The sequence below is a fragment of the Macrotis lagotis genome, chromosome 1, assembly GCF_037893015.1.
Source record: "Macrotis lagotis isolate mMagLag1 chromosome 1, bilby.v1.9.chrom.fasta, whole genome shotgun sequence".
In the NCBI taxonomy this organism is placed as follows: Eukaryota; Metazoa; Chordata; class Mammalia; order Peramelemorphia; family Peramelidae; genus Macrotis; species Macrotis lagotis.
In genome coordinates, this window is record NC_133658.1 from 913,388,287 (window position 1) to 913,411,413 (window position 23,127).

General features: G+C 38.5%; 1 protein-coding gene across 4 annotated transcripts in view; it reads left to right on the plus strand.

Annotated features, from left to right (window-relative positions):
* Positions 1-21,143, plus strand: part of LOC141509800 (uncharacterized) — a 56,980-nt gene extending 35,837 nt beyond the window's left edge. For all 4 annotated transcript variants that reach the window (XM_074219584.1, XM_074219587.1, XM_074219585.1 and 1 more), the window contains 3 exons: positions 6,403-6,461; positions 16,743-16,924; positions 18,803-21,143. In XM_074219584.1, the coding sequence (XP_074075685.1) occupies positions 6,403-6,461; positions 16,743-16,924; positions 18,803-19,456 (895 nt within the window). In that variant the 3' untranslated portion in view covers positions 19,457-21,143. The remainder of the gene's footprint in view (positions 1-6,402; positions 6,462-16,742; positions 16,925-18,802) is intronic.
* The last annotated feature ends 1,984 nt before the right edge of the window (positions 21,144-23,127 follow it).

Sequence of the window (23,127 nt, forward strand, 5' to 3'; positions counted from 1 at the left end):
TTTTTAGACTTTTCAAGGCAATGGGGTTAAGTGGCTTGCCTAAGGCCACACGGCTAGGTAATTATTAAGTGTCTGAGGCTGGATTAAGTTCCCTCACTGCCTATCCTTTTGCCAGAAACTTTTTCTATATCTTTTGATAGAAACTTTAGGTTTTGAAATGCTTTCCTTTTTAATATGCCTAACTATATTATTTCCTAATGTGGAACTGTCCTTTCCTTCATGGAATAAGTACAACTTTGCCATCAGGAATTCCCCCCCCTTTTTTTTTTTTTAGTAAATAGAACTAGAAAAAAATGTAGATACCAGTGATTGGGGATGAATAAATAAAGTAAATGAATGTAATGAAATATTATGTTAGAGTAAGAAACCTTTAAATGATGAATAGAGAAACAAGGAAAGATTTCCATGAACTAATAGAAAACAAAACCAGAAAATTATTTATACAGTGACATTAAGGTCATCAGAAATGAGAACAAAACTTTTGAAATAGAAATGCTGAGAAATTATCATGATAAAGCTTAATAGCACAGAGGTAGCACATCATGGTTATACAATATTGCATATTATGCAGTGTAAGTTTTTCTTATTGGTTAATTTTGATGAACTTTTTTCCTCTTCCCCCCCTTTTTTTTTAATTAGGGATAGCTCTCAAGATGTTCATTGAAGAAGGATAGAGAAGAAAATTTAGATGAAGTAAAAACAAAATATATCAATAAGATATATATTTTAGGTTTTTGCAAGGCAAATGGGGTTAAGTGGCTTACCCAAGGCCACAGAGCTACATAATTATTGTCTAAGACTGGATTTGAACCCAGGTACTCCTGACTCCAAGGCCGGTGCTTTATTCACTACGCCACCTAGCCACCCCAATGGCTCTTATTTTTAAAATTTGATTCAATTTCCTATAAATTTGAGAAATAGGGTCTTTATCATAGAAACTGGCAGTAAAATTTTTTCTGTTACTTCATTGTGTGTTATCTTTTAGTAAAATGTAGTTTCCCTGATTATTTCTTTTTGTTGTAGTAGTTCAGTCATTTCAGTCACATCTGACTTGTGATCCATTTGGAGTTTTCTTGGTAGAGATATTAGAGTAGTTTAGCATTGCCTTCTTCAGCTCATTTTACAAATTAGGAACTGAGGGAAACAGGTTTGAATGATTAGCCCAGGGTCACACAGCTGTTAAATGTCTGAGACTGGATTTGAATTCAGGAAGATGATTCCGGACTCTGTCCATTGCACCACCTAGCTGTCTGATTATCTCTTTTAATCTCTTTACTTTTGCTTTGTCTGAGATCATGATTGCTACCCCCAACCTTTTTTACTTCAGCTGAAGCATAATAGAGGAATGAATGTTATATTTTGTCAAAAACTTTTTCTGTATCGATTGGAATAATCATGATTTCTATTGCTTATTGATTTGGTCAACTATGCTGATGGTTTTCCTTCTATTGAATCAGCCCTGTATTCCTGGTATCACTCTTAGCTGTCACAGTGTATGATCTTTATTGCAGTAATCTCCTTGCTAGTAGTTTATTTCAAAATTTTGCTTCAATGTTCATTGGATAAATCTGTCTATAGTTTTCTTTTTCTGTTTTTGTTCTTCCTGATTTAGGTATCAGCATCATATTTGTGTCATAAAAGGAATTCCTTCGTCACTTATTTTTTTTCAAAGAGTTTATATGGTATTGGAATTAATTGTTCTTTAAATATTTGGTAGAATTCATTTGTGAATCTATCTGGGCCTGAGGATTTTTTCTTATGGCTTGTTCAGTTTCTTTTCCTAAGATAGAGTTCTTTAAATATTCTATTTCCTTTTTTGCTACTCTGGACAATTCATATTTTTGTAAATATTCCTCCATTTTCCTTGTAAGAGATTTACCAGTATATATTTGAACACAATAGCTCCTAATAATTGCTTTGATTTCATCTTCTTTGATGTTTTCATTTTTGACAATGGGAATTTGGTTTCTCTTGTTTTTTTTTTTTAGGCTTTTTTTTTTTTGCAAGGCAAACGGGGTTAAGTGGCTTGCCCAAGGCCACACAGCTAGGTAATTATTACACCTAGCCGCACATTCTCTTGAGGTTTTTAAAAATAAAATTAATCAGTGGTTTATCCATTTTATTTTATTTTATTTTATTTTATTTTATTAAAATCAGCTCCTAGTTTTATTTATTATTTGAGTGGTTTTCTTACTTGTAATTTTTTGACCTCTACTTTGATTTTCAGGATTTCCAATTTGATGCTTAATTAGGGTTTTTTAAATTTGTTCTTTGTCTAGTTGTTTTTAACTGCAGACCCAATTCATTGATCAGCTCTTTCTCTATTTTATTTAAGTAAACCTTTAGAGTCATAAATTTCCCCTGAGTACTACTCGGGTATATCCCATAAATTTTGGAATATTTTCTCATTATTGCCATTTTGTTTAATGAAATTATCATTTTTATGATTTGATTTTTTGATCAATTATCATTTTTAAAGATTAGATTAGTTTCCAATTAATTCTAACCTTTATTTCCAGGACCCTTTATTGAATATAATTTTTATTGCATTGAAATCTGAAAAAGATTCCTTTAATGTTTCTGCTTTTTTGCATTTGTGAAATTTTTATGCCCTAATACATAGTCGGTTTTTGTTTAGGTGCCACACACTACTGAGAAAAAAAGGTATATTCATTTCTATTCCCATTCAATTTCCTTCAGAGGTCTTATATATTTTTTCTAAAATTCTATTCATCCCCTTAACTTCTTTATCATTGGTTAGATTTATCTGCTCTGAGAAGTGAATGTTGGGGGCCCCTACTAGTTTCGTTTATTATCTATTTCTTCCCAAAACTCACAGGTTGGGAAGATTCTCAACATTTGGGCTGAAGTTTGACTTGCTTTCTTAATTTAAAGGTGGGTCTCTCCCATTCTAAACCCTTGCCTCTTTATGGATGAGATAAAATTGAGATTACTGGAAACAGGAGTAAGGAAGTAAACAGACTTTGTTTCTTAATGGATAGGCACCAGAAAGAGAGCAGGACTTATCTTGGAGCTTCCTTCAGTACTTGAAGACTTTCTTTTACCTGAATTTCCCACTCTGAGAAGCCTGTGGGGTTGGGTGATAGCCTTAATCTGTCTCTTCTCTGCAGCAGCTGAGTCATAATTTTTCTTTCTTCTTTTGTCCCTGTGCTTTTCATCCTTTTTTAGCTGTACTTACTCAATTCTGGGAGGGCCTAGAGAAGCTCACCCCATTTTTGCTACAGTTGCTCAGCTCTTGGGTCCTCATTACTTCTTTTTCAGTTTGTATCTCCTGAACTGTTTATTTCTCTTTAAGAACTCTGGATTATGACTCAATTCCATCTTCTGGCTCAAATATTTTGATAGTCCCAAATTACTTTTGAGGGGCTTAGAAAGGAATGTTTGTCCCTGTGAACTACATATCCTAAGGTGGCAGTCAGTTCTCAAATCCCTATTTTTCATAAATGGAAAAACTCCCCAACTATACTTAATAGAGATATGTAGTTTCATTTATTATCCTATTTTTCAATTCTACTTTGTATATGGAAATATTAATTTTACTTGGTGTTAAATTCAGAGTTAAATTTTTTTTATTTAACTGCTCATGATCCCAAGTAAAAACAGAAGTTCTTAGAATGCATGGACTATTTCATTTTTGTCTTTGTATTTCTAGCACCTAGAATTATACCTTGTACACATTAGTAAAAAGAAAACTGAAATGCCTATCATGTACCTAATTACTCCAAAGGCCAAGATATACAAGTAAAACTCTTCCCTTCTTGCAATCACCTTGGATAGGCTTTATTCTTAATGTGTAGGTTCTATTTCTTCAGAAGAGCCTTGAGGTCAAAGAGCAGTCCAAAGTAGTTCCATGTCCATCAGTCGGGAATGCCTGAGTGATCCATGGATGACTTTACATCTCTAAGTTGTATAAAGGCAAAAGTAGTATACTCATTGGGTTTGCAAACGAGTGACACCAAGCTGGAAGAGATAGATAACATACTGGATAGCAGAATCAGCATCAAAACAGATCAATAGGCCAGAGCATTGGGCTGAATCCCATACAGTGAAATTCAATAGGGTGGCATGCACTTGGATTCCAAAAAAATCTCCTTCACGTACAGAATGGAGGAGGCATGGGTAGATGGCAGTTTTTCTGAACAAATCTAAGGAGTTTTAGTGATATTCAGAATTTGTATGAGTCAGAAGAGTGATGTAGCAGTCAAAAAAGTGAATGGAATCTCAGGTGTCAGTAAGAGGCATAGATTTCGGAAGGAAGAAAACAGCAATCATGCTGCACTCTCCCATCATCACACCACATATGACATACTGTGTATACTTGTGAATGCTATAGTTTAAGATCAAAATTGCTAAATTGGAGAGTTTTCAGTGGAGACTTGATTATTGGTCAGCTGGGATCTTTCATTTTCAAAGAGGACAAGATTGCAAAGGGCCCCACAATTCCTCAGACCAATTGACTCCAGGAGCTGCTCATCCATCCCAACTTAGCCATATAAGGATGGTCAGATCCTTGTTCTTTCCATTACACTTAAGAATTCTGCTTTCATGGTTAAGAACTCAGGAAGCCCTTTATTGGATTCTAATCTCTTATCATAATTGTTCTTCATGGGTCTGAGTCCTTCTAAATCTGTTCTTTATCCTAATTGTGACCTCTGATCTCTCTACCTTTCAGTATTTTCCTAGACCATTACCTTTGTTTTGGCTACACTCCCCTTCCTTCCTAATCACAATCCTTGAGTTAAGCAAGCTATTATTAGGGATCTCCCCTAGTCTCCATTTACTGGCCAGTGTCCTGACCTGGCCCAGATGGCAGCTGTCCAGTGCTTTAGTCCTCAAATGCCCAGCAAGTAGTTCTAAGTCTTTCACAAAAAGTGTTTAATGATGCTTTGTTGAGTTAAGGAAAGAAACAATCTGTGCCCAAGATGGGTTTAAAGTCTTCTTCCTGAAGCCACAGGGTGCAGATGAAGAATTCCAAAGTAATTTCAGTAGGAGAGAACCCTTCCCTCTGGGCAGTTATGTCCCAGCTCATGCCTTTTCCTTCACTGTTTGGGACTGACTGTCTTGATTAAGTAACCAAGCTTGTAAAAATAGTGTTTCCGAGGTTTAAATCTACTTATCTTCTTAATGGTGGAGCCAAGCTTCACTGGGCCATAGGAGTCTCCCTGAGTCTTCTGACATCTTTATAGAATGTTGAACTGACTGAAAAGAGAAAAAGCCAATGCATATTTCCTTTTTTCTGGTACAGAGACAGCCCTGAATAGGCTGGGGCTGACAAGGATTTAAAGCCTAATTGGCAGAGATTTAAACCCTACTCTTAACACCTAATACTTTATAGTTTTATCTATTTTAAGTGGTTTTTAAATGTCCCTCCAATTTCTTTGCTGAGAAATGCCCCCAATCATGAAGGTGACATTTACTTCCTGAGAGTTTGGGCCTCATTTATGATTGAGAGAAGTCATTCTATTGCCACAGCTGAGCACTTTTTACCTCACTGTCCGATAGGATTTAGGAGAAAGACTGGGGAGAGGCATGGGGAAAAGCCCTAATTGTTCACCTGCAAGTAATGAATGAAAAAGCATTCGTCCAGTGCTTATTTTGTTTTGTTTTTTAGGTTTTTTGCAAGGCAAATGGGGCTAAGTGGCTGGCCCAAGGCCACACAGCTAGGTAATTGTTAAGTGTTTGAAGTCAAATTTGAACTCAGGTAATCCTGACTCCAGGGCTGGTGCTCTATCCACTGCACCACCTAGCCACTCCCAGTGCTTATTTTGTTTTGAACCCAGAGCTAAATTCTTACAGTTTCTACCTTTTCTTTGGATAGACTAGGAGAATAGAAGAGTGGTGAAATGGAAGAAAAGAAAGGGAAACAGGCTATTTGCTCAATTGGGCATAGTGAGGGTCATTTAAAACCGGGATGCTTAAGGGGGTCTGTGAACTTGTTTGGTAACCATTTCAGTATAATTGATTTCCTTTCAATTCTATGCATCTCATTTTATGCATTTAAATACAATATTTCTAGATTGTCTTTAAAGACTCCAGAGGTCCCCAAAAGATACTCCAACAGGTTTTTAAGAGCCCTGTTTTTTTTTTTAATTTTTGTATTTTGCAAGGCTTAAGTGACTTGCCCAAGGTCTCACAGCTAGATAATTATTAAGGGTCTGAGGTCAAATCTGAACTCTGGTCCTCCTGTCTTCAGGGCTGGTGCTCCAAGAACCCTGTTTTAAAGGGCAAGATACAATCAGGTTTATCCAATAAAAGAAGGCTTTTGCCCACTACCCTGGGGGGGAAAAAGGAACTGAGGTACCTGAATCTATCCCTGTGACTCCCCCCTCCCCACCCCTAATTGACTCAGGTGACAACTTCCTGTTCCTTATTTCCTTACAGGCCAAGAAAGACTTCCTACTCTCGAAGCAGGCCGGCCACCATGAAGCCCTCCAAGCTTGGTGAGTGTTGACTTGCCCATCTCAACCTACACCCAGTGACTTTTTGCCCATCTTTTTACCGAATTGCTGGCATAGTATCTCCTTAGTCTGGGGTTACCTGGACTGAGAGAGTTGGGGAGATTTTTGCCTCTTCCTTCTTTCATTGGCTGGGAGAGTAGGAAAGGGTTGGTGGGTGCTGGGCAGGTTTCTTCCCAGCTTCCTACATGGTGCCCACTGCCTGTTACCAGCCTTTACTAAGGGGCTGTTGAATACACAAAAGAGGGGCCTGTTGCTGGCTTGGGTCTTTGCTAGCCTTCACCTGGCACTGGAGTGACTTGGCTCCAGCTGCCCGTCCTCACTGCCCCAGGGAAGCCCGACTTAAGCTCTTGGCACTCTTCTAGAATCCTTTTCTTGGTCCCACTGGTGAGGAAAGGACTTGAACTTAAGAGGGTATGGATCGACTGTGTGTTGAGGGAGTTCTCTCCCTCCCCTACCACTTCCCACTGGAAAGAATGCTAGCTTCTTTTTTTTTTTTAAGGTTTTTGCAAGGCAAGTGGGGTCAAGTGGCTTGCCCAAGGCCACACAGCTAGGGAATTGAATGCTTGAGGGCCCTGGAATTCTTGTGTCTGTAGGGCTGACTGGTCCACAGGTAATGATAATGGCACTTACATAACAATGGCCTTTGGCTGGCTGGAGACTTGGAAAGAGCTGGGGGGATTCCAGAATAAGAATAGCTAGTTTTTTGTATCCCTGCTTCAAGGTTTCCAAAGTATTTTACATCCTGGGAGGAAGGTAGTCCTGTTATCCCCATTTAATAGAAGAAGAAACTGAGGCAGAAAGCATTTAAATGACTTTGAGAGTCTCACTACTAGTATCTATGGTCACATTTGAATTCAGGTCTTCCAAAATCCACATGTATCACTTTTTGCAGTAGGCTGCTCAAAAACCAAAATTGACATCTCAAAAAAACAAAAAAAAATGCTTATTGAAATAGTCTTTCCTCTTAAATAAGATTATATTTATGAAGTGCTCAGCACTGTGCCTGGAAAAAGTAGGAACTTAATAGTCATTCCCTTCCTAAAAACAAATTTTAGATACAAGATACTATGCTTCATATAAGTCTTTGTGTGTCTGTGGAAAAGTGATGTTTGATGGTGAAGTTCATCATTAAAAATAAAAATTTTGATGTAGTTGAGAGACCACAGCTGCTCAAATTTTCTTTTTTCTCTAGAGGTGAGAAAGGGAGATAAATTAAAAATGTGAACTGTTGTTCATGTTTTGTTTGGTATTTTGCTATTTTTTTTTTTTTTTACTTACAAGGACATTACTTCCCTTCTGCTATCTCTAGTCATGGATCAGAATTGATTTTATAAATGATTGAAGGGAAATTCTGAGGGATCCAGGGTACCAAGCTTATTTCTTCATAAATTTTTTGCTAAGGAGGTAGAAACCTCCTTATCTCCTGCCACTAGGGCCAGATTTTATAAAAAAAGTTTACTTGTTTCCTCTTTTTGAATTAAACAATTTAAGTTGTTATTGATAATCATCAATAAATACAAACACTTAAACTATATATATATATATATGTATGTATATACATATATATTGTTTGAGAAGTTGCACTTTGGTTATGTACAGGATTTTTTTTTAATGTTCAATAATGAGTAGCAAAACTTCTATTTGTAACCTTTCTGCATTTGTTCATTTGTCTTTGAAAAAGTGTTTCATTGATGCTTGTGTGTTTCATATCTGTCAAACAGATGAAATATGTAAAGTTGCAAACCTTAAAATGCTTTGTAAATGCTATCATCATTTCTCCCCCACTTTACTCCACAAATGCTTGCTTTATTTCCCTCTCTATCCTCATGGCCCCTCATTGAGGTGGATGGAGCATAGGCCTTGGAGTCAGGAGACTCTGAGTTCAAATGTGGTCTTAATAGTTGCCTAGTTGTATGACCTTGGGCAAATCACTTAACCCCATTGCCTTTCAAAAAAAAATGTACACTATTCTGGTTCTGCTCATTTTACACTGATGTTCATGCAAGTCTTTCTGGGCTTTTCTGAAGTCCCTCTCTTATGATTTCTCACAGATCAGTAGAACTCCATCACATTCATAAACCATAATTTGTTCAGCCATTCCCTAATTTGATGGGTATCCTCTTGATTTCCAATTCTTTGCCATTACAAAAAGAACTGTGATCAATACTTTTGGACATGTGGAACTTTTCTCCTTTTTTTATGATCATTTTGGAATCAGATCTAGTAGTGGTCTTGTGGGATCAAAGGGGATGAACAGTTTTCTAGCCTTTGGGCATAGCTACAAATTGTTCTTTGGAATGACTGGATCAGTTCATAACTCCACCAACAATGCATCAATGTCCCAGTTTTCCCACAATCCCTCCAACATTGATCATTTTCCTTTTTTGTCTTACTGACCAATCTGATAGGTGTGAAGTAGTACCTCAGAGATGTTTTAATTTGCATTTCTCTAATCAGTAATGATTTGGAGCATTTTTTTCATATGACTAGATATCTTTAATTTCTACCTCTGTAAACTGCCTGTTTATATTCATTGACCATTTATCATTGGGGGAATGACTTGATCTTCATTTTACAGTTGAGAAAACAGAGGTGGAGAGAGGTTAAAGAACTTCCCCTTTTTTCACACAGGTAGTGTCTGAGGTTGGATTTGAACTTGGGTTTTTCTGCCTCCATATCCAGTGCTCTGTCTGCTTAGTCCTAATTTCTTTGAAGACAACCCACAAATTTGGTCGCAGCAAATATGTTCTAAGTAGTATCAACCAGCTCTAATGTGTGGAACCTCACAGAGCAGGCTAGAGTCAGGAGAGGCAAGAATCAAATAGAAAAATGAGGGAAACAACTTGCCATCAAGAAGGGAGAGTAAGACACATGTGCCCAAGTGAGGGGACCCAGGGAAATGTGGGGAGATCTCAGTACTTATACCAATGGTGTAGTAGCCATGTTTCAGGATATTGGGAAGATATTAGCAGCTCAACCTCAAGACCAGACTGGGGGAACTTGGGTGCTCAGTCTGGTGCTGGTCAAAGCAATTCCCTGATTGTGAGATTTGCCAGAGGGTGAGAGTATGCCAAGGACTTGTGCCAGCTCAGGACTCAGCCAGCACTGGGATCCCTAATATCTTGTGCCAGTGCTGTGGTAGGGATTAAGGAGTGCAAAGATTAAGGAGTAAGTGTTACAAATGGATTTTAAGGGGTGGCTAGGTGGCACAGTGGATAAGAGCACTGGCCCTGGAGTCAGGAGTACCTGAGTTCAAATCTGGCCTCTGACACTTAATAATGACCCAGCTGTGTGGCTTTGGGCAAGCCACTTAACCCCATTTGCCTAGGGGGAAAAAACCCCTTAAAAAATGGGTTTTAATTATGTTACTAAGACTTACACTAGACTTAATATTCTTTTTTCTGGTTCCTTCCCCGAAAAACCTCACCCACTATCAACTCCCAAGCATCTGTCTTGTCTTTTCTGCCACTTTTGTAACCCCACCCATCACTTCATTTACTAAAGCAAACTGGATTAATCTAATAGGTCAAACTCATCCATTTTAAATGTAGTAGTCACTTTGCCTTGGAACCTTTGTGATTTGAGTTACCAGTCCTGGCCGTGATTAAGGGCATTTTCAGAAGAGGAGGTCCAAATGATGAGATCTCAGTTCTGACTGATAACCAGTGTTAAGTTTATCCTTTCCTGCTCTTTGTAGGACCCAATTGGGGTTTTCTTGGCAGAGGTGCTGGAGGAGTTTGCGTTTTCCTTCTCTATTTCATCTTATACCTGAGAATACTGAGGCAAACGGGGGAGGTGACTTCCCCAGGGTCTCACACTGAGTCTGAGACCAGATTTGAATTTGGAAAGATGAGTCTTTCTGACTGACTCCTGGCCTGGTGCTCTGTACCACCCAGTCCTCTAAAACTTAACATTACTGATAGCAGACCTAATGTTATTTTAAAAGAATTTTTTAATTGATGTTTTATTTTTCCACATACATATTATGAAGGTTTTAACATTCATCCATATGCCTATGTATATTTATAAGTTACAAAATTTCCTTCCACCCTTCCTTCCCACCCCTTTCCCCTCAGCAGCAGTCAGGTTAATATTGTCTTTATACATTTTTCTTAGCCTTATTTACAGGTTAGTCAATTTTTGTATGAGGAATTAGAAGTAAGGGAAAGAAATACATGAGAGAGATTTTTTTTTTTAAATGTGTTCCTCAGACTCTGAAGGATTTTTTGTTTTGTTTTTCTTTCTCTGGATGGGGATAGCATTGTCTCATAACCCATCTAACACGGTTGTCCTAGCTCTCTGAACTGCTGAGGAACTGCTTCCATAAAGGTTGATCATCTCATAATGTTGTTCTCTGGGTTCTGCTCCCTTTACTTAGCATCAGATCCTGTAATTCCTTCTATGCTTTTTCTAGAATCTGACTATTTATGGTTTCTTATAGGACAATAGTATTTCATAGTATTCATGAACCATAACTTGTTTAACCATTCCCTAAATGATGGCCATTCCCTCAATTTCTAATTATTTGTACTATAAAAAGAGCTGTTATGAATATTTTGGAACATGTGAGACTTGTCCCATTCTTTATGATTTCTTCTGGATATAGACCTAGAATTGGAATTACTGGATCAAAGGGAATGAACATTTTAATTCCTCTATGAGCATAGTTCCATATTGCTCTCCAGAAAGGTTGGATCCATTCACAACTCCACGAGCAATACACCAATGTCCCAATTGACCTACAATCTCCCCAACATTGATGTTTTCCCTTTTTCTCACCTTGACAATCTGATAGGTGTGAGGTGAAACCTCAGAGTTGTTTTAATTTGCATTTTTCTAATAAAAAATTATTTGGAGTATTTTTTCATATGATTACATATAGTTTTAATTTATTCATTGGAAAAAAAACTATATTGAATGGTAATGGTAATAATGGGTATCCTTGTTTCACCCCTAATCTTATTGGAAATGCTCCAGGTTTATCCCCATTATATATAATACTTGTTGGTGGTTTTTAGATAGATACTACTTATTATTTTAAGGAAAACTCCATTAATTCTTAAACTTGCTAGTGTTTTTTAATAAGAATGGATGTTGTATTTTGTCAAAGGCTTTTTTCAGCATCTATTGAAATAATCATGATTTCTGTTGGTTTTACTATTGATGTGTTCAATTATGTTGAGTATTTTCCTAATATAGAACCATCCCTGCCTACAGGGTATAAATCCTACCTGATCATGGTGTAGTATCCTAGTAATAGCTTGTTGTAGTCTAATTGTTAAAATTTTATTTAGAATTTTTGCATCAATGTTTATTAGGGAGATCTATAATTTTCTTGTTTTGATTCTTTCTGGTTTAGGTATCAGTACCATAATGGTATCATAAATGGAATTTGGCAGAACTCCTTTTTCTCCTATTTTTAAAAATAGTTTATGTAGAATAGGAATTAATTGTTCCTTAAATGTTTGGTAGAAATCACTTGTAAATCTCTCTGGACAGGGAGACATTTTCTTAGGGATTTTATTGATGGTTTCTTCAATTTCTTTTTCTGAAACGGGATTATGTAAGTATGTTATTTCCTCTTCTGTTAATCTATGCAGTTTGTATTTTGTAAATATTCTTTCATTTCATTCAAGTTATCAAATTTATGTGCATACAGTTGGGCAAAGTAGCATCTAATTATCCCTTTAATTTCCTTTCACTGGTGGTTAGTTCAACTTTCTTCATTTTTGATACTGGTAATTTGGCTGTCTTTTTTAAAGTCAGATTAACCCAAAGTTTATTTATTTATTGAATTTTTCATAAAACCAACTCATAGTTTTATCTATTAGATCAATGGTTTTGTTACTTTCAATTTTATTAATCTCTCCATTGATTTTCAAAATTTCTAATTTGGTATTTAATTGGAGATCTTCAATTTTAGCTTTTTTAGATGATAGAATTACACACCCAATTCATTGATCTTCTTTCTCTATTCTATTTAGAGATATAAAGTTTCCCCTCAAAACTGCCTTGGCTGAATCCCATAAATTTTGGTATGATGTCTCATCATTATCATTCTCTTGGATATAATTATTGATTATTTCTATAATTTGTTGTTTGGTGCACTTAGTTTAAAATTAAGTTAGTTTTTGGGGCAGCTAGGTGGTGCAGTGGATAAAGCACTTGCCCTGGAGTCAGGAGTATCAGGTCTCAGACACTTAAATAATTACCTAGCTGTGTGGCCTTGGGCAAGCCACTTAACCCCATTTGCTTTGCAAAAAAAAAAAAAAATTAAGTTAGTTTTTAGTTTCTCTTCCATGACCTTTTATAACATGTAATTTTTATTGCATCACGGTCTGTGAAGTATGCATTTATTATTTCTGCCTTTTTTGTGTTTGAGAGATTTTTTATGCCCTAGTACATAATTTTGGTATAGGTGCCATGCACTACAGTGAAAAGGTATATTTTTTTCTATCCCCATTTACGTTTTCTCCAGAAGTCTATCATATCTAAGTTTTCTAAGATTTTGTTCACCTTCTTAACTTTCTTTTTATTTATTTTGTGGCTAGATTTATCTAGTTCTGAGAGAGGGAGGTTGAGGTCCCTTATTATTAAAGTTTTGCTCTCTATGTCCCCTTGAAATTCACTGAATTTTCATCTAGGAATTTGGATCCTATACCATTGGGTGCATACATGTTTAATAATGACATGATTTCATTACCAATGGTGTCTTTTAAGAACATGTAGTTTCCTTCCTTATCCCTTTTAATGCGATCTATTTTTGCTTTTGCTTTATCTGAAATCAGGATTACTACCCTTGATTTTTTTTCCTTCAGTCAAAGCACAGTTAAAGCTCCATCTTTTTACTTTTACCCTGTGTGTATATCACTGCTTCAAGTGTGTTTCTTGTAAAGAACATACTGTAGGATTCTGATTTTTAATCCATTCTGCTATAAACTTCCATTTTATGGGACAGTTCATTCCATTCATATTTACAGTTAAGATTACTAAGTCTGTATTTCCCTCTATGCTTTCCCCTTTAAATTTTTCTCTTTCCTTTCTTCTTATTCCTCCTCACCAAAGTTTTACTCCCTTTCCCCTTTAACTTTTTTCTTAAAATTTAACTTTGTTTATTTTCACTTATACCTTTACCTTCCCTTTTATCAGTCCCTTTTCCCCTTATCTTTCCCTTCCCCTGCTCCCCCCCTCAACTTCCCTGTGGAGTAGAATGGATTTTCTTTAAAGATTTTATTTATTTGGAGTTTTACAATTTTTCCCCTAATCTTACTTCCCTCCCTCCCCTCCACAGAAGGCAATTTGTGAGTCTTTACATTGTTTCCATGGTATACATTGATCCAAATTGAATGTGATGAGAGAGAAATCATATCCTTAAGGTAGAAACATAAAGTATAAGAGATAGCAAGATCAAACAATAAGATATCAGCTTTTTTCCCCCCCTAAATTAAAGGTCCTTGGTCTTTGTTCAAACTTCACAATTCTTTCTCTGGATACAGATGGTATTCTCCACTGCAGACAGCCCCAAATTGTCCGATTTTTGTACTGATGGAATGACAAGTCCATCAAGGTTGATTATCACCCCCATGTAATTGTTAGGGTATACAATGTTTTTCTGGTTCTGCTCATCTCACTCAGCATCAGTTCATGCAAATCCCTCCAGGCTTCCCTGAATTCCCATCCCTCTTGGTTTCTAATAGAACAATAGTGTTCCATGACATACATATACCTCGGTTTGCTAAGCCATTCCCCAATTGAAGGACATTTACTTGATTTCCAATAGAATAGATTTTTAAACCCAAGTTGCAATGTATTTTTTATTCCCTCTCGGGGGCTAAATCTTTTGAATAGAATTGACTCAGTGTTCACATCCTCTCTTTCCCTCTAAAATTATAAATCTTTGTGCCTCTTCACCTGGTTTCATTTATCACTAAGGTATTATTAATCAGTGTCATCAATTACACTTTTATCAATTGATTACTTGATAAACTCAGTGTTAATCAAAGTACCATCATTGATTCATTGATTGTTTGATAAACAACATTGCCTCAAAGTCACTAAGTACTCCTTCTGTGCCATTAGAAGTGTACTTTTCAGTTACATCAAATTATAATCATTTTTTCCCTTGCTCCCTTTAGAGTACCCTCCAAAGACACACACAATCCTCTTGAGCCAAAGTATCACCCCAAATCTAATCATTTCATGAACTATTTGCACCCCTCCCCTCAAGGCTATTTTCTCTTACACTTTACCTCTTCCACCCCCCCACCCCTCACTCAGGGTATTTAACCCCTTGTTAATTGAAGCAAGGATTAAGTTAAACACTGATCTAATTAACTACTAGAGTCTTAAAGATCTCTAAATCCTGGGAGGCTCTGGAGGTCTGATTGATTTTAAGTTACAGACAATGACTCAGGACCCCTCAGTTTATGATATCCTCATCAGACAGTTTAAAGTTAACACTTATGCTTTTCATCAGGGCTTTTTGTCTCAAACAGTGATGTCATCTTGGACCTCTGAGACAAGACTCAACTATACCCATATCCTTTAAGTCTAATCTTTTCAATTATATTCTACCCTTTAATTATCCTAAGAAAAGTAAAATTTTCAAGAATTAGAAGTCTTATATCTTTCCTTTTATACAATTTGATGATCTTACTAACATTGTTTTACTTTGTTTTTTTCCTTCCCCTTTTCATTTACCTTTTTTGAATTTGTTTGAATTGTGTACTTGATGATTGAATTCTCTGTTCAGTTCTGGTCCTTGTGTGAGGAAATTTTGGATATCCTCTATTTTGTTGAACATTCATCTTTTCTCCTGACTGTACATGCTGATTTTGCAGGGTAGTTAATTCTTGGTTGTAATCCCAAATCCTTTGCCCTCCAATATATGTTATTCCAGGGCCCCCAGTCCTTTAATGTTGAGCCTGTGCAAGTCTGAATGTGTTTCCTTTATATTTAAATTGTTTCCTTTTTTGCTGCTCAAAGGATTTTCTCCTTTATTTGAAAGTTCTGGAATTTGACTATTACACCCTTGGAGTTTTTATCCTGGTCTCTTTCTGGAGGGGTTCTGTGTATGTATTCTTTCAATGATTATATTGTTTTCTTGTTCTAGCAAATTTGGACAGTTTTTTCTAATAATTTCTTGCATGATTTTTTCCAGGTTCTTTTTTTTTTTTAATCTAGCCTTTCTAGTAGCCTTTCTAGTAGTTCATAAATTGTCTCTCCTGAATCTCTTTTCAAGGTTGTTAATTTTTCCTAAAAGATACTTTACATTTACTTCAATTTTTTTCAATCTTTTTATTCTGTATGATGGAATCTCATCATCTTGTAGATTCATTGGTTTCTGTTTGTTCAATTCTAATTTTGTAGGGTTTTGTTTTCTACAATTACCTTTTGTGCCTACTTTTCAAAAGTATTGAATTCTCTGGTCAATTCTTAATAATTTTCCTGCATAACTCATTTCTGTTAACATTTTTCTTCTTTCTCTCTTCTTTGGTTTTTTAAATTCTTTTTTTAAGCTCTTCTATAAGCTTTTGGATTTGAGACCAATTCATAGGCTGTTTTTAGACTTCGCCTGGGAGTGATTTTTCTCTGATTTCTTCATGGCATTGTTATTATCTTTGTCTGTAAAGTAGTTTTCTATAGTGAGAGCTTTTTTAGCTTTGTTCCCAACCCGGTCCTATCTTTTGCCCTGGTTTTCCCAGGGTTCAGACTTTGGGCTTGGGACCCTCCCTGCTGGCTTGCTATCTAGCTGCTGGGACCTGGACTTCCTGTGGCTAAAATCCTCCTGCTGGCTTTCTCACATCCCTCCTCCTCCTGGGCTTTACTTCCCCTTTTCCCACAAAGGGACAGACCTTCACTGAAGATCTTCTGTGATGTCTACCATTGAAAACTTATCTGGATCTTTTTCTTGGTGGGATCTGTAGCTTTCCTGCTTCAATTAAGGGGAAAGCTCCAGGAGCTTGCTTCTGCACTGGCTCTTCTGTCTGAAACCTTTGTGAATCATCTAACCCTAAATTGGCTTGTATCCCACATGTGATCACTCATTCAATCTACAGGCATTTACTGTACCAGATGCAGGACCAAGGGGAGGGATGAAAAACAAATAGCAAAAGCAAAAACAGCCCATGCCCTCAGGGAGTTTACCTTCTAATAGGGAAGTCCACTGATCAGTCACAGGTTCATAAGAGTTTCATGCTGAGTCCATAGAAGGAAATACTTTGATTCTCGTTTAAAGACTCCTAATCTTTCCCCTTCCCTTAGAACCTGCCCTGACTTCTGACTCATCTACAAGCAGTAAAAAAGGAGCAAAGAGGGAACGAACCATGTTTAATGAAGTCCAGCTGGATGTTCTTCTGGGGGAATTTCATAAGAACCCTTATCCTAACTATTCTGTCAGAAGTGAGCTTGCTAACCGCCTCGATGTTCCTGAATCTAGAATACAGGTAAGTCCAAAGTTAGCACTGAAGGCCAGCCACCAACATCATCCACAAACTTTTATTCAGCTCTTGGAGGAGTTAGCAGAAGGCCAGGCTCATGGGATGCCCCATCAAAGAAAGGCTCCTCTTTTTGGTGTGAAGATGTGTTACTGCCATTTTCACATTCATCCCCTAATGGAATCTCCTTTTGTAAAGTGGAAGTTATTTTATGGGACCCCTCCACCCAGGGCCATGAAGGAGTGTACTGAGTTTATTCCCTCTCCTCCTCCTTCTCCTCCTCCAGTGAACAGATCTGAATTCTGGAGTCTTCCAGGACTGCTCTCCTCTGGCTATGGTTGCTTGTGTATCTTCTTGGGCTCCTGTCTCAGGGCATTTTTTCTGGCTGTTCTCTCTTGCTTCCCTCCCTACTCCCCCTGCCCCCCAGTCCAAACCTCACCCTCTCCAGGAAGCCCCTTGGATGACCTTCCCTTTTTCTATGGTTTCCTCCCTGTCTGCTGTGCTTTTCCTAAGACTTTAGGAGTTCCTGGTGGGCTGGGATGATCTTTTGCCTCTTTTGTATTCCCAGTACTTGGGAATGTTTGTTGAGTTGACTTGTTGATTGATGAGCATTTATGAAGAGAGGCAACAATTAAATGAACATTTTGCAAATATTCTCTCATTTGATCCTCACTACAGTCTTGGGACACCTGAGTAATTATTATCCCCTTTTACCTTTGAGGAAACTGAGGCAGATAGTGGCGAAATTACTTGTCCAGGGTCACTCAACTGCTAAGTGACTGAATCTGGATTTGGATTCTAGTTGTTATAAATGGCTCATGAATACTTAGTCCAGAGTGATTAAAAATTTTTTTTTTTATTAAGATATCTTTACAAAATGGCACACCTCTCAAGATGGCAGAGAGAGGCAGGGGAAATCTCAAAATACAACGTCTTTTATGCACTTTGAAAGGCTTTGTTTCTGCCCTCTCATGCCACTCTTAGACTGGGGTCAAAACCTAAGTGATACATTGATTCCCCCATACAATTCCCCACCCTGCTCCTTATACTAATGAGCCAGACCAGCTAGATCTCCTTGAGCTTTTCAAAGGAGAGGATCAAGACTATTAAGTTTTTTAACTCAAGGATCAGCATATGGGTGAACCTTCCCCCCTCCCCCTAGTCAGAAAGACCTAGGTTCCTAATCTACCTCTGTCATTATCTGTATGACCTTGGGTAAGTCATTAGGTCTTCAAGAGCCTCAGTTTCACCACCTGTAAATGGGGATTGATAGCTCTATCTCCCAGGTGATTTGTGAGCTCAGATGAGGCCAGCAATATAAAGTGCTTGTGCTTCTGGAGCTTTCAAGCAACATGGAAATAATGGTTTTTGTGATCTGTGCTTTTGCTGAATTTCTCTTCTTTCTATCCTTCCTACAAGAGGCCACCTGTGTTACCACGCACTGAACTTGAACAGTAGTGTGGTTTGCTTTAAGCTTTTTGTTTGGCTTAGTGGCTGCTTCACTTTGCTGCTGGGTGTGGTTGTATGGTCCCTCACAAGCCTGCAATACTATTGAGCACACTCTGCCTTTACACTAGCTGAACCCAGGGTGGGCCTAAAAAATATTCTTTATGTGTAGGTCAAGAGCCACTGTCCAAGAATGTAAAGAAGGCAGGGTATGTCAAGTGGTTTTGATATATATATCCTTTAAAAAAGAATAATTTAAAGAATTTGTGCTAGAGTTGGCAGTCTTACCAAAGCCAACAACCAAATCATTGAGATAAAATTTGTAAAGTGCTGAGCACTAATTCCCCTCCCTCCCTTCCTTTCCTGAAACCTGCCATTCTTATGAGAAGAAAATAAATAGCTTTAGAGATTTCATATGATTTCTTCCTTTCCCCCCTTTAGAATTGGTTTCAAAACCGAAGAGCCAAACAATCAAGACAACTGAAAGAAAAAGAAAGTTTGAATTTATCTGGACAGCTTCCCGACCAGGGAGAACAGAGCTCCTTGATTCATGGCTCAAAAAATCCTCAGACTTCAACTCCCAGCCAGGTTCCACAGGAAAGTCTCCCAGATCCCCAGTTAGCATGGCCAGGTAGGCCCAGGTTCTCCTCATCCAAGATGACCAAGGTGACCCTTGGAGAAGGTCCTGGCTTTCCAGAGACAGTGTCTCCAGTCTCAGCGCTGGCCAAGGAGGCTTCCACAAGCCCAGGAGCCTGGCTTCAACCTCCTGCCCTGACTATGGAGTCTCATCCCTGTTTAAAGCCCCAGTCCTGGGGCAGCTCCCCCCAGAGCACACCTCCTCGTCTCCAGACCCTGAAGAGAGGACAGCAACCTGAGAGACGACTTTGGCTTGAGTATCTTCGCCAGCTTCATGAGCAGTCTAGGCAGTATCCCTGGATGCAAGAGTATCTAGAATACCTGCAGCACCACCCAATCCCAGTAGCTCCTGCCCTAACCCCCAGCCCACCAGCAACTCCCCTTTCAGATACTGTTCCCAGTGCCTCAGCCTCCCTGGCCACAGAAGTGGCAGGGCCAGAGACCACTCCTGCCAAATGAGTCCTCCCTGGGACTGAAGTGGCAGGAACATTCATAGTCACTTAACATTTCAACCCCCTCCCCACCCCCCAACCTCTGCCCCATGATCCATCATCTGGATGGCTTCCTGGGACCAGGCAGCTGTTTGGCCTCAATTGTGTCATTGATGTACTTTGAGTTAAACAATGGATTCCCCTTTTGTAGAAAGACAGCTCTTTTGCTCTGAGGTTGATGGTGGAACTGGGGAGTGTCTTAATTGGAATTGAATGGGTAGGTAGTGGTGTGTTTTTTCTAATTCTGCTCAGTCATCAATAATTCAGAATTATACCACTGTTTAGAGCAGCAGTAGTAAGCTCAAAGAGTGGTATTTGTCCCATAATTAACAGAATCCTTGGGTCCTGCTAATTAGCTATGGACCAAGGAAGAAGGTGTTCTAGATTGACCTGTTCAGTATCAATCTGAGTTAAAAGAAAAGCTTCATGGTGCCGTACCTGTCTTCTCACTAGACAGTACATGGGTGGGCCATCAGTGGTCTTTCAGGGCAGTCACTTAAAGTCCCTTGACTGAGCAGCTCAGAAATGGAGATCCTCAAATTTCTTTTGTATTAACCCTACCAATACCCACCCTAAAATGAGGCTTTTTTCCTTAGTTGACATTTAAAAAAAAAACCCACTTAGTTGGATGCCAATATTTGTTACCTAGATATTACTCAGACCATTTCAGGAGGGCATGGTTTGGAACAAATGTGTATGAAATGGGCAAATGTATAGACAGACCACTGTTCCTCTCTCTCCCTGTGAGGGAGGCTCCCTTGATAACTGCAGTTATGCCTTAAACCTATCAAGAGGAATAGAAGAAAGATGGCAATAATAATAGTATTTTTACAGTTAACAATAACAATTTTCCTTATCCCCACCCTGAAGGTAGATACTTCTGCAAGTCTTTTTAATCAGAGGTAAACACAGTCCTGGTGATGTCTAGTGATTGGCTCTGCAGGACTCCAATCCAGATCTCAATCGAAACCAGGTTTTCTTCCTATTAAGGCATGCTGCTTCCTTTCTGTGCAGGACCCAGACTCACTCTGTCTACCTTCTCTAAGGTCTGCTTTTGTTCTTGGCTTCCTTTTAGTTTTTGCAAGGCAATGGGGTTAAGTGGCTTGCCCAAGACCACACAGCTAGGTCTGAGGCTGGATTTGAACTCAGGTAGTCCTGACTCCAAGGCCAGTTATCCACTGTGCCACCTAGCTGCCCTCTTGGCTTCCTTTTAAGTAATATCTGCTTCCAATGGACAAAGACCAGGGTTTGAAACCTTGGACCAAACTGGAAACTTTCTTGGAGTTTGCCACATCCGATGATGTTTTGCCTTTGCTGTCCCCTTCCCTTTCTTTTCTCTTCCGTTGTTCTTTTAGGGAAGCAGTATGGCCTAACCAAGTGAAATCCCTTTAAGATTCACAGTGACCTGTTTGACCTTGAGCAAATCATTTCACTTCCTGGGACCTCAGTTTGGTTGGACTAACCAAGCTCTCCCTGCTTGATGTGATCATCTTTCTCTACTCTGAGCATTTCTTAATTTTCTATCACTCGAGAAGCTTTCATCTTCAAGGCTCATCTCAGGGGATCCTTTGTATGGGAAGCCTTTGCTCATCCCCTTCTCTCCTCATTTACTTGCCTAGATAAATATTGAATTCCCAATAGAATGGAATTTTCGGGTGGGGTGGGATGGGGTGGGGGAGGGAAGGTGGTTTTTTTTTCTCCTATTTTTGTATCCTTACCACAGTGTCACACATGTAGTGGGCACTCAATTATACTTAGAGAATTGGATACTCAAGTGAGGGTTTATTTTACTCAGCACCCTGCAGCAGTACTTTCTTGATAATTGTTGGTGGAATAAATGTTGCACCTGAAGAGAGGACTTTAAAAAGGGCAGTGTTGAAGCCAAAGAAATGAATGTCCCGTGGTGGGCACTGGGGTCATCTGGTGGGTTGGGATGCTGAGGAGGAAGATGAAAAGTGGCTTCACGTGGGCCACCTCAAGGAGAGTTCAGTCGGGTTCATGGCAAATATAGAAAGGGAAAAAGAAGCTCAGCACCCTCAGCTTAGTGATGCAACCCTACCCAAAATGCCGATTTTTAAGCTTGAAGTGTAGGTATACCTTTCAAGGGCTGAAGAATCTCCAAGTAGAGCAGCCAGGATTGCTGTGTTCTGGCTGCTCAGAATGATAGAGATGGCCACTAAGTCAGTGCTCATAACGGGTGTTCCTTTGATGACTGTCTGCCTCCGGTTGCTTTTAACGAATTAATAACCTCATTCTGTGAAGTGGATCCCTGGGCAGTGGGGGAAGTTTGCCACTCCCCTTGGATCTGAACCAGACAGCAGCTGGCTTGCTATCTTTGAATTCTCCTCTTGTCTCCCTTTCCCAATGATTTCAATTGTGTGATATGTCAACCCTGTTGGCAGGGACTACGTTGTATTTTTATCACCCTATTTATGTCAATAAACTTAAATGACTTTTCATTACCTAGCTCTTATTTGCTAATCCTTCTGGCATCCTCATCTAACAAAATACTCAGATTCATAAATGGATCACAAGCCTAGAGCTAGAAGGGATCTTGGGAGGCCATCCTCATTTTATAGATGAGGAAATTGAGGTCCAGAAAGATTGACTTACACAAGACCACAGAGAAAGCAAGGCAATGAGCAAGAAATAATTGCTAAGCACTTGGAATAAAAATAGGAACAAAAACCAGATAATTCCTGCCTTCAGATAACTTATTTTCATGGGGAAAAAATTACACAAAAAAAGGATGTGAAAATAGAGGGAGGTGGAGAGGGCAGATGTTGAAGGTGAGAAACAGAGCTAAGAGGTGAATGAAGTTTGACTAGCTTTGGCCCCTTCCCAAAATAGAGACTGGGAAGTATTCATTAATGGGAAAAACAGATGGGCATAGCAGAGTGGTGACCAATGGGAGCAGATCTCACCAGGCATGGAATTTTAACAACACTGACACAAGAAGCCAGTGCCCTTTCAAATACCTTACCGCACTGCCTTTGAATGAAGGGGAAAGAATATATTTTTAGATAAATTGTTTAATTCTGGGACTATCGGAAAACTGTCCTAAAGTACAAAATTCCATATTTGTCTATTGACTCATGCAAGTTTCTGAGATCATGTGCATGTATAACTGACATAAGAAATGGTCAGAATTGTAATCATGGGAAATGATAGCCAAAAAAATGTATAATCATAGTCCAATCATATTAGATACAAGGTGAAGTTCCTTGGTGTTATGGAGCCTAAATTTGCATCCCCCTCCTCCTGGAGAACCTAGCATCCCTTTGAACAGAGATTTAAAAAAAATAAGAATAGAAAAAAAATTAAAACTGATCAATACATTGAAAAACATCTAAAATATATGCTATATATTGCTTAACTATGGACCACCCTCCCTCTCACACCCAACCTCTGCAAAAGAGTGAGGGAGATGTATTCTCATATCTCTTCCCTATGCTCCAGTTTATTCTTTCTAATTTTGTATATTTAACTTTGTTTTGTGGTGGTTTTTCTCTCTGGTTATTGTCTTATGTTTTCTTGCTTCTGCTTAAATTGATTCATGTGTTTCCATGCTTCTTCATATTCATCCCATTTGTTATTTCCTATAGAACAGTAATATTCCATTACTCTCATGTACCACAG